Genomic DNA, 11,963 nt, shown 5'->3' with positions numbered 1-11,963 from the left:
CCCCATGCTAGCCATGCTCCCATGCTAGCACCTAGCTATTAAGGCTTGTTTAGTCACACCTCCTTTGGTTGCAGACATCTGACCATCTTCCAGCAAGGCTTCCCTGGGCATCCCACAATGTCCTTTGCACACCCATCACTTTTTCTCAGAGAGGTGTCACAACAGGGGAAACATTTCTATTAAGTCAAGCCATAAGTCAAGCCATGTGAGACAAAACAGCTGAATCTCATCTTTAAGAAGGATGCAGAAAACAGAATGGAGAGTACAGGTGAAGACAGGTCAAAATGCAGGAGCTCATCTAGCTTTAGGATTGTACTTCTTGCCCACAACCCTTGAGCAGACTTGCTACAGTCAGGCCTGTCACAGCTCGTAGGAGTGTGGGAGAGAGGTTGAAATGCTACACGTGAAAGGGATGACGGTCCCCTTTATATGAGACCAAGCCACCTTCGCAGAGGTCACATTTCATATGTGAAAATGGACGGGTCTACCTCTCCCAGTGGAGCTGCCAGTGGGAAGCACAAAGTGGTCTCACTTCAGGTTGATTGCTGGGCGAGCGAAATCTCCTAAGGAAGACATGGTTATAGGCATGTCACAGTGAGAATGGTATCCCACCACTTCCTGGGATGCTGGAAAAAAGCCTTGCTGGGCAATGTGCAGCTTTGCCAAATAACCTCCTCTTACACTTGTACTGTCCTGACAAAAACCTTGCTTCACACTTCATGTTAGACTGCAAGAGGAGCCTCAATTGAATCTTTTCTTTCTTACCTCTGTGTAAAAATACTCTAGAGCTCAGAGACAGAGAATGAGTGGGAAGTTTGAATTGTTTTTATCCCTGTGCATGGCAGTTGTGTAAGTGATCATTTAGCTGCAGTAACTGAGCCTACAGTTTTGGTAGGGTTTTTTGATTGTTCTTGTTTGTGTTTGTGTGTGTGTGTGTTTGGTTTTTGTTGTTGTTTGGTTTGTGGGTTGGGTTTTGTTTGCTATTTTGTTTTTTTTGTTGTTCTACTTTCAGATTTAAAAATGAGATTGATGGAAAAAAAAAGCGATGATCTCATCTGCCCTTTGCTTACATCTGTGCCACAGGACTCAGGGTCACCTTCCAGGTCCTCCATCTGAGCGCACACTCTGCTGTGTCCCAGTGTAAGGCAGGACAGGACCCTGGCACGTGCCATTCCCACTTTTCTCCGTGCCAGGTCCTAACCACTATTCCATCCACCCAAACAGACCTGGAAATTTCAAACAAATAGTCAAGATCCTAAGATGCTGTCCTTATTCTGTCTGTGGAAGGAAAACAGCATCTCTAGAAAGCCAGATGTACGGTGAATCCGGCAGGTGAGATATATTATTGTTGCTCATCCGCCTAGGGTAACTTTACTAGAAACCTGTTCTAGGTAGGCAGCTTTCTTCTTGTACTAATAACAAACCAAGTGAATTCATACCTCAAAGGACTAAAATGGGACATGTGAGGGAACTGTGATGAATGATGCGTTTATATCTCTCTTGCTCCAGAATCCTTGTAAGATCAGAAAAAGGGTCTGCACCAGAGGGTGGTGAGCATGGAATGGGCTGCCCAGGGCAGTGGGCACGACCCCAAGTGCTGGAGTTCAAGAGGCATCTGGACTCCATTCTCAGACATAGGGTTTGAGTTTTGGGCTGTGCTGCATGGAGCCAGGAGCTGGATTCAATCATCCTCGTGGGTTCCTTCCAGCTCAGAATATTCTGTGATTCTATGATCAATTCTGTGTCATTCTTACTCGCTTCACATTATTTCAAGCTTGTTTTGACATAATCACTAACAAAGATGTGTACTTGCTAATTAAAAGGAAAGCTGGGATTTGGGAAATACAAGGCCTGATTAATAGACAGCCTAGTAGCAAGTCAGAATCACAGTTCCCAGCTTCAAAGTACAACTAATTACTTCACTAATCATATCCCCAAAGCTATACTTTGATGAGTACCATTCTGGATGCTCAGAGAGGGCTATTCTAAGTTCACCGGTACATGGAAAAGAAAAGTAATTAAATATTAGCTGATGCATAGCTTTGCTATAGTTTCAAAGTAAAAATGTGAAGTACTTCTAGTAACAAGATAGGGTCTGGTGAACCTTTTCCGTGAGAAGAGAAGATGGAGCCAGGGTCTTCAGGACTGGAGCACAGGGGCTCCCCCAGAGCACCAGGCAGCACAGCTGTGCTGTGCAGGTGACCGAGCCGTGGCACAGGCTGCCCAGAGCCTGTGGGCTCTCCTCCTTGGAGACCTTCAGACCCCAGCAGGACATGGGGCTGGGCACCCTGCTTTGGGTGTCCCTGCTGGAGCCGGGGTTGGGCCGGATGGACCCAGAGGGCCCTTCCAGCCCCAACCGCGCGGTGCCTCTGTACTGTACTCCTCTTTTCCTCCAAGCTTTGCTTCTAGCTGTGAATCTGCTTGAAAGCGCCGAGCAAACAAGCTCTTGCCGTCAGGTCTGCCCGCCCGCTCCGCTTCTGCACCCCAACATCCGCGGGTAGGCACCGGGCAGGTGAAGCCGTTCCCGGCGGCACAGGGCCAGCTCCGGGCCGGGCCCCTGCTTCTCTGTCCGCCCGGCGGCGGCATGGGCGGGAGCAGAGCGCGGCGGGGGCGGCGCGGCGCTGGGGCGCGTCCCCGTGCTGCCCGCCGGACGCGGCTGCCGGCTGGGCCCTGCGCGGGCTGCGGCTGCCGGGGAGGGGGGCTCCCATTATGGTCAGCCATGGCGTGGCCGGCGGGCGGGCTGGCCGAGCTGCGCTGGTACGCGCTGGTCGCCCTCTTCGTGGCCGCGCTGGCCACGCTGGCCGTTTACCTGGTGCAGTACGCGCTGCTTGCCCTGCGGCGGAGGAGGGGGAAGCGGCGGCCCCCCCGGCAGCCCCCGGCGGCGCCGCGGGACGAGCTGCTGGAGGAGGGCGGCTCGGCGCTGGCCTGGGCGCTGTCGCTGGGCAGCTGGCGGCGGCAGTGGCGGCGGGCCTGGGTGGCGGCGCTGCGCGGCGAGGCGGCGGCGCGGGCGGTGAGTGCGGGGCTGCAGGTGAGGCGGGAGGGGGGGGTGGGGCAGAGGGGGACGTGGGAGCGGGCCGTGGGCGGTGTGCCGCTGCCCCTCGGGGCGTCCGTGCGGGGGGAGCGCTGCGCGTGCCTCTCTAGGTCTGATAGAGCCGGCAGCCCCGAAGGGAAGGCTGGGGCAGGAGAAAGAGCCGGGCAGCGTGTGTGTGAGAGGAGAGCGGCGCAGCGCGGCCCGCAACCAACGCTGGCTGCAGGCGGGCGGCCCGTGTCCCAGTGTGAGCGCTGGCTCGGCACACGCCCCGCCGCAGCCGCTCCTCGGCGTGAGCTCACAGCGTGGCACCGCGCTCCTCTCGAGGCAGCCTGAGGTCCCGGCCCGCAGTCCGAACGGCAGCGCCCGCCGTGCGCGCCACCGCCTGCGGTGTGCGGTCACTGGCGGCTCTGGCAGCGTTACCTCACCGCCCGAACTGCTGTACGCCCCGAGCGGCTGTCAGCGCTGCCCGTGGTCCCTCACAGCGACGGCCAGGGAGGGGCTCGTTCCCCACCTCGTCGAGATGTGTGTTGGGGATTTGGTAGGTTTGGCATCGCCTAACACAGCTGTGTGGCTGGTGTGCTCTGTGCCTGCACAGCCCTGAAGGGCAGCTGTGGCATCCAAAGAAGCGTGGCCAGCAGGGTGAGGGAGGTGATGCTGCCCCTCTGCTCTGTGCTGGTGAGACCTCACCTGGTGTACTGCGTCCAAATGGGGAGTCCTCAGTACAGGAGAGATGTGGATCTGTTAGAGTGTGGCCAGAGGAGGGCCACAAAAATGATCCAAGGGATGGAACACCTCCCCTATGTGGACAGGCTGAGAGAGCTGGGGCTGTTCAGCCTGGAGAAGAGAAGGCTCTGGGAAGACCTGAGAGCGGCCTTTCTGTATCTAAAGGGAAGCTGTAAGAAAGAAGAGCACAGACTCTTTAGCAGAGTCTGCTGTGACAGAACAAGGGGAAATGGTTTCAAACTGAAAGAGGGGGATTTAGGTTGGACATAAGGAAAAGATTTTTACAATAGGAGTGGTGAGGCACTGGCACAAGTAGCCCACAAAGGTGATGAATGCCCCATCCCTGGAGACACTCAAGGTCAGGCTGGATGGGGCTCTGAGCAACCTGATGTAGCTGTAGGTGTCTGTTCATTGGAGGGACAGTTAGACCAGGTGGCCTTTATGCAGCCCTTCAAACTCATACAATTCTATGTGTTCTGTGGAGGCTGAGGTGCTGTTGGGCCTAGATGTGAGCCCTGAGTGCAGGTTTTCAGGCTTTCCCTTGTATTTTCATCCCTCGTCTCCAAGGGGTAGGTTTGACACCTGACATTGCTCCTCTTTTCCTCCCTAGGACTCACAGCTGCTGACATTTGAGGAAGATGACCCGGCAGAACCGCTTGAGCTCACAGTTAAACAAGTTGTTAGCGTGGTGAAGTCTGTTCAAGAGAAGGTAAACTTCATCTTTATTGTGCTTCAGGGTACTTTCAGTAGGAAATGTCACTTTTTTTTTTGAGTGTCAGCAGGAGTTTTATTCTTCAGTACCTAAGTTAGTAAAGGTTGGCTTCAGACTGCCTCCAAGGGACCTCTTTGCATTGGTTCACTTCTTGAGCAAGTCATGAGCAAAGTGCTGCAGGGCTTCTGCTGGATGAACAACAGCCAGGGCTGCGCTGAGCTGATGGAAATGCCTCCATGTCCTCCTACTGCCATTGCAGTTCCCAGTCCTGTTGAAGTTGGTCAGGGATTCTTGCAGGAGGAAATACCCTGGGGCCGAAAGATCTGCCTGCCTCCTGCTGTGTTGTGGCTGAGGCAGGCCTGCTTCCAGGCTCCCAGCCAGACAGGGTCAGTGGAGCAGGTGCGAAGTCCTCCAGGTGACTCCTGAGGAGGACTTGTATGGGCCTTCCTCTCCCACCCCCACAGCACATATTGCGAAGTTGGTTTTCCCATGCTGAGTGTGGGCAGTATTAGGATAAAGTAGAATGTAGCTCTTATATCCATGTACAAATGCACTAAGAGGAAAGGAGTGTATGTGTGCTTGTTGGCACTGATAGCTCATGTATTTCCATCTTGGTTTCAGTAACTATTAGCCAGTGACTTTTAGCTCAGCTTCAGGCCCCAGAATCAATTGAACCCATTACTTCCAGTTCTGCTTCTTTACTTTGGTTTGCTCATCTCATTTAGATGTTAAGCAGCTCTGCTATGATTTCTTTGAAAATTATGCATGCTTATCTGTCTGATACCCAACTTACAGTCACACCCTGATTGGTGGCAGCTGGGGATTGCCAACATATAAAGCTCTTTGTGCGCTTGTTCTCCAGCCATAGTTCTGTTTTTTTTCTTTTCTTGTTTTTTCTTTCCCCCCCCCCCCCAGTGCTTCCCTTTCATACTAATGCTTCCTGCCCCAGTCGCTCTCTCCTGCCCATGGAGCCTGGTGCTGCTGTGGCAAAGCTGTGGTAGCATGGGCAGCAGGAGCTGGACAGCACTGGCTGTGGTATGGCTAGACTCTTGCTTTCCTCTACTGGGGGCTTTGTGGCCTGGCACTCTCCCTCCTGCCTTGTCTGACCTTGGGTTGAGCCATTTCAGTATGTTAATCAAGCTGTTAGTATTGCAGGCAGCAATCTGATCTGGTTTCACGGCAGCTTAAAGTAATATAAGCACATTTAAAAACGTATTGGATTAAGAGAGTGTTGCTTATGTAATTGGGTGGTTCTGAATTCCCCCAAAACCTGTTTCCATAATCTTGTGCACAGCTGCTGGAAAGAATTTTCTGAATGATTCCTATTCCTTCAGTTAAGGTACAGCTGAATAATTTATTTCTATTTCAGTATGTAATAACCTCAGAGTGGCACTCTGAAGCATACCCGCCTCCAAATGCCCCAGGAGTTCTCTCATAGGCTCACTGTCTCACTTATATACTCCTCGGGTAATACTGAGCATCCAAAGTGTTTCTTATTTTTCTTTTTTTCTGCACTTCAAACCCTTAATCTCTGTAAGTATTTCCAAGAAAGCAAAATGAAATTGAAATCTCCCGTAGCAGCTTGTCTGGAGACAATCTTCTCATGCATGTTAACCCTACCCATGGTAGTGGGGTGGAGCTGGATCATCTTTAAGGTCCCTTCCAACCCAAACCGTTCTGTGATCCTATGTTGGTGGCTCACTATTGGTGCAGCTGGCTCTGGACGTGGCTGGTGGCCACATGCTGCTTGCTTACCAATGTTGCAGCATCCCTCAGAGCTCTGCACATGCCTGGGCCATCGTCTGACATGGGGCTGTTGTCCTGTAACTGGTTTGGCTTGCTTCTTCACTTACTATCAGGATGGTGAGTGTATAGGCACCCTGCTCAGCACTCCAGGTAGATTTATTGCACTTCGCTTCAAATAATTTTTTTTAGGACTTTATACTGGAGAGGTTGTGGTCATCAAAGGAAGCAGAGGATTGAGGGTGAGGGATGAAAATAGCAGTAAATATGGGAAGGACACGGTTAGTGGTTGTGGTGGTGATGGGTTGGTGGTTGGGCTAGATGATCTTAGTGGTCTTTTCCAACGTTAAGGATTCTATGGAGTGTAACACATTAATGCAGGTGGGCGTATGCTGATGGAGCCCTGTGGTACTTGTTCTTTGTGGAGTACAGTCTTGTGCTCCTGAGCACACTGCGTGGTGCTGGGAGCAGCCTCATGCCTGGCACCCACCTACACCGAACTGACAGGAGATTGCCAGCCTGCTGTAATTCAGCATTGCTGCTGACAGCCTTGTTTGTGACCAGGACACACGCTGACACATGTGGCCCTTAGGTGTGTACAGCTGTGCTTGTGCTGAAGGAGCTGGAGGCTGTAAAACTGGCATGCATTCCGCAGCACGCCAATGCAGACCACGGTAGGCGAGCTGCTGGGTGTGAGCTTGGCGGGTGGCACTGCCATCACGACAGAGCTGCTCTGTCAGGAAGGTGGCACCACACTGCCCCTGGGCAGAGCCTCTGCTTGGTTGTAGTCTTTGCTCCAGGTTTGGGTCAGAGCCTAAATATGTAGAACGGAGCAGGCTGTTTTCATTGTGTGGGGCTGGCTGTTCCTGTTTCAATAAAGTAAACGTTTGCAATATTCTCAGCTATTTCTGCCAACCTTTCCGTTACCAGAATCTATTTCCAGAAGCTTTGAACTTCCCAGCAGCAATAAAAGGCAACAGAGGAGATGATTCTCTTGTTGGGAGCTTGGCACGGAGGTGTTTGGACAGAGCAAACTTGTCTGTTTCCCAACTGTTAAACTGCAGAAGTCTCCCTCTTCCTCCTGCTTCATGCTTAAACAAAGAGGGGAAGAAGCCCTCTGAGTGCCCACAGTTTGGTTTTCCTTTGATAAGCAGTAGTAAGAAGCTGCTGCACAAGGGGTGGCTGTCCTGCAGCACAACAGGCAAGGGCAGATAGTGAAGCTTTGTGTCAGTTTTTCTATTATGAATTCCATGGGGGCAAATGGTGGAGCAGAAGGAGGGCTGCTTTTCGGCCTTATGCGAGGTCTCATTTTCAGACAGGCTGTGCACTGTACCCAAAAAGGCACTTGTTCAGCTGTGTGTCTTTGCTGCTTTGTTCCTATCCAGCATCACGCTGGGGTGCAGAGCCTCCCAGCTCTCCTCGTTTCAAAGCCCACGAGAGCATTCTGGTGCAGTGGCTGCTTTCCTCTCCAGGAAAATCTGCTTTCTCATCATGAATGCTGCAGCACTAACTGGGATTCATCCCCAGTTATGTACATGTGTTTATCTCTGTTTGTTTCTGGTGGACTGCACTGCCCTGACCATCACGTGCGGTCTGTATTGTCCCTTAACTCCTTTTGCTTGGGAAGCTGTCCCAGGGATTTGCTGCTTTAATGGTTGTGTTGTTTGTTTTTGTTTTTTTTCACAATCCTAAGTGGAATCATAGCCCATGCAGCTTTTTCATTTATTTATATTTTTTTCTTCCTGTACTAGCATGATCCTTTATCTTGAATGTATTCACTTTTTCCCCCGGCACTTGCTGTCTATGGGTATATCACAGGGGAGTTACATTTCCTTCCAGCCTTTGTTTGGCTGAGCTAAAGAAGTTGTTCCTCAGGTCTCCTTTCTCAGTGCTGGCTTGCCTGTCCCTCCTGTGTGTCCCTCTCTGCAGCTGCTCCAGTTGAATTCATTCTTGAATGTGATGGCTGAAGTGACAACAGCACTGAGTGAAGTCTCGCAGTGTATTGAGATAACTGCCTTGCTGTGCTTCTTGGCAGTGCTCTCTCGATGCCTTTAAAGACGCTTTCCTGTGCGACCTGCTGCAGGGAACCTGCTTTAGCAAGGGGCCAGTCTAGGTGATCTCCAGAGGTCCCTTCCGACCCCTGTAACACTGTGATTCTGACCTGCCCCTCTCTTGGCTTCTTCACATTGTTGTTGACTTCATGCTTGCAGGTCATTCCTCTTTCTTAGAGATATACTGCTCCTATAGAGGGGAGTTTTTCTTAATTCTTGCATGTATGCTTTGTATTTTGAGTTGCATTTCTTTTCTAGTCTTCAACGTTTTCAGCTTTCTTTCCTCACTTTCTTTCAGACCTCCTACTGTTGAATTTTGGAAATAGGTGTCCCAGTTAATATACGTAAGACAACATAGTGGATCTAACCTACTTTGAGTATCTTGTCAAAGGGAGGCATCTGCTGGAATTTGTTTGCTTCAGTAGTGATAATTACTGGTTTGGGCCCTGTCAGACAGCCTGCTGCAGGTGTGCATGGTCCTTCTTCAGGCTTTAGCTCCATCCACCGGCCTGGTTCAGGTGTCAGTGGTAACCCAGTGGCACCACGTGCAAACTGGCAGACTTCTTGCATTTTACTGTCTTATTTGTCTCTGTGTCTTCATCTGTGCTGAATAAGCTCTTTGCAAAGACGTGTGTGTTAGCGAGGCCAAAATACCAAGTCTTGTTCTGCTACTTGTTTTCCCCCTTCTTAGATATCGCTACTGCTTCTTGTCCTCCCACCGTTTGACACTCACTTGGCTTGGTAGACTCACTGAAAATTCTCCCTCTCCTGTCTGATTGTATTCCCTAATAATTGCTTTTTTTAATCCTTCCTTTTTCTCTACTTTGAATTTGCATGTCTGTCAGTCGCAAAAGAATGACTGAAATCAGTTGGTATATCTGTTTTTGTTCTTCTTCTGTTGCTTACACAGGTAGCTCCTTCTTCTGTGCACCCATTCCATCACCCTGCCTTCACCCCAGTGCTTATCATCGTTTTAAAGAACTGCCCTGAATTTGTCTCATTATATTTGCAGTCACACTTGCTTTCATGCTGGCTTCTAAAAATCTTCTTCAAGCAGTGTGTGGGTCAGACATCGCCTTCACTCCTCTTCCCTTCTCAATGTTGTCTGTGTCATGTAGTGAGAACTACTTGGGTCAAGAGGGAGCTGTATAGGAGCTACAGAAAGCCCCTTAAGAAGCCAATCCACGGGTTCAGGTTGCCACAGCAGGTGGTATAATTCTTCTTTTGAATAGCTGAGTGTAATGATTGTGAAAAGACAGAAGTTTCTGACTGGAAGGTTTTCTTATGGAGAGGTTACATACAAACTTATCCATGTGGACGTTGACAAGAGAAACTTCCTGTGCCAGAAAAGAACCTTCTCTTTATCTCAGTGATACTTCAGAGAAAAAAAAAGTTGGAAATTGTGGAGCTTCCAAATCTTATAGCATCCTGATCCCTGCAGCTGAGCTTAAGGCAGCTTTTACTCTGTGGCTGCTTCATGGTATTATATTTGTATTAATTTTTTATTACTTACATGCTACTGATACGTATTTTGCACCCTCAGGTAACTTTCTCCTTCTGGAAACAAAATGCAGTAAAGCTGATTTCTGTCCAAAAAGCAATTGAGCTGATAATGCTGGGAGTTTTACGTACCCATGTGATACAGTCTGGCTTGAGGAAGGTGGAAGACTTCCTCTGTTGGGTTCTAAGAACTTCCTTCTAAAGTCACAGCCATTCACCATTCCCTTTACCACGGAAGGGACTCTGCTGTCCTGCACAGAGAAATGGGGAAGAAAGACTGATGTGGAGGAATAACAGAAAAGTTGTGCATAAAGAAAAGTTGTTTTACAGTAAGGGTGGTGAGGCATTGGCACAGGTTGCCCAGAGAGGTGGTGGATGCCCCATCCCTGCAGACGCTCAAAGTCAGGCTGGAGGGGGTTGTGAGCAGCCTGATGTAGCTGTAGGTGCCCCTGTTCATTGCAGGGGAGTTGGATCAGATGGTCTTTAAGGGTCCCTTCCGAATCAAATGATTCTGTGAGAGCATGAATAGGTGCTGCTTCCAAAACAGAAACATCTTAACCCTGTGTGACAGGCAGAGGGATTCTGGTTCTTCTTGAACTGACATAGCTTTGCTGCCACTTCAGGGAGAAGAGAAAATGAAATCTTTCAGTTCTGTCCAGAGGAACTGTGAAATCAAGATATAGAGGAGGGCAGAGTAAGGGGACAGGTATTCAACAGCTGTGAGGACATACGTCCAGACACTTCAGTTTCCTAGAAAAATACCTCTGTCTTTCTCCAACTATAATACTTTTCCAGTTGTATTCTTTTCTGAAGTTTACCTGGAACAGAGCTTTTTTTTTTAGGGTAACTTTACAAACAATTTTAGAGAAAGGCCTGAGAACCTCTGCAGGGTGTAAGATCCCAAAAGTGCACAGAGAGACCCCTTGTTGGTGACAGGGTGCCTGTGAATGGGGAGATGCTGTAGGGAGAAGGCGCCTCGGTCTCGCTGCTGGAAGAGCCCTGGTATTGTGCTGTTGCTGCTTCGCTTTACTCTGTTTCTGCTCACATAGAAGCTTGTAGTTTGTCCAGCTACAAGGTAGCAGAGTGACATCTAAACTCTGGGAGTCCAGTTAGCCAGCCACAGCTGCTGTGTGGTGGTACAAGGGCTTCATTTTAGAAGAAAATTTGTCACAGAAACTGTAGGTGTTCTAGCCTCCATTGAAAATGGAAGGTTGATGATGAGGTGTCTCTAGCATGGAGTATTGGGAAAGAGAGACTAAGAAGATAAATGAAGTCAAAGGGCAGCTTACCAGTCCAGGTGCCTCTGTTTTCTCATGAATATTTGTTCTTTCTGAACCAGAAAAGGGTGCTTCACCTGACCCTCTCCTGTCCTGCTAGCAAATGCATTTTGTTTCTAATTAGAGCTTCACAGGATATAAATGAGCTGGGGTTTGTTGATGACTGCTCTTCACCTGCTCCGAGACAAAGAATCTGAGGAAGCAGGTTGGATAGGGCTGTGGGGGAAGAGGAGCCCAGCACAGGAAGCTTCAATGTTTTTCTTCATGTTACTGTTTGGAGAGGGGCATACAAATGGCCTACATATTTCTGCTGAGGTCTATCAAAAGCATCTGCTGCATTTCTAAAGGAATGTCACTTTAGAGGGGAAGTGGCAGTTGCAGACTCTGTTTTGATCTTTTACTTGAAAATAAACATATCCTGAGAAAAAGAGTAGCACGTGAAGACGTCTGCCAACCCTCCTGCCAGGCTTGTGTTGTTTGTTTGTTTTTAAAGCAGTAATTGCCTGTTTACCTGGCAACCCTGCCTCTTAGGCCTCCTGAAATTCCGGACGTGTGGCTCTGCATCACATGGTCAGCAAGTCCAACCTGTTCTGAATGCAATGAGCTTCCCATGCATGTATGGATCAGATGCGTATGGGTGGTAAAGTGCTGAGGATATGCAGGTGTCAGTGTTTTTTGTATCAGACCTGTCCTTTTCCCTCTTCTTGAGCTCAAAAAGATGAAAGAAACTGTCTGCTTTTGCTGTACTTAAGGTAAAGCCGTGTCAACCCATTCTCTTTGTGAATGAATTGTATTCTGTATTTTGACTCAATTACACTTAAAATGAGCAGTCAAGCTTTTTAACTTCAGTTAGTCGTTAACTAACTTCTGTTGTGTCCTAATTGTGGCTGCTTATGTTGATTATGTGGGATTAAGGAACATAAATC

General features: G+C 49.3%; 1 protein-coding gene across 5 annotated transcripts in view; it reads left to right on the top strand.

Moving 5' to 3' along the window:
* Nucleotides 1–11,963, top strand: part of C2CD2 (C2 calcium dependent domain containing 2) — a 45,156-nt gene that overhangs the window by 4,437 nt on the left and 28,756 nt on the right. For 2 of the 5 annotated variants that reach the window (XM_416741.8, XM_015301138.4), the window contains exons 1-2: nt 2,621–3,028; nt 4,365–4,463. In XM_416741.8, coding sequence (XP_416741.4) covers nt 2,720–3,028; nt 4,365–4,463 — 408 coding nt within the window. In that variant the 5' untranslated portion in view covers nt 2,621–2,719. Of the gene's footprint in view, nt 1–2,620; nt 3,029–4,364; nt 4,464–4,950; nt 11,790–11,963 lie in introns of those variants that run through there. The other 3 variants (XM_004934572.5, XM_046905857.1, XM_025145501.3) reach the window with 3 other exon arrangements.

This window comes from Gallus gallus, chromosome 1 (genome assembly GCF_016699485.2).
Source record: "Gallus gallus isolate bGalGal1 chromosome 1, bGalGal1.mat.broiler.GRCg7b, whole genome shotgun sequence".
Classification (NCBI taxonomy): domain Eukaryota; kingdom Metazoa; phylum Chordata; class Aves; order Galliformes; family Phasianidae; genus Gallus; species Gallus gallus.
The sequence above is the reverse complement of the archived record's forward strand: the minus strand, read 5'-3'. Positions and strand labels throughout refer to the sequence as shown.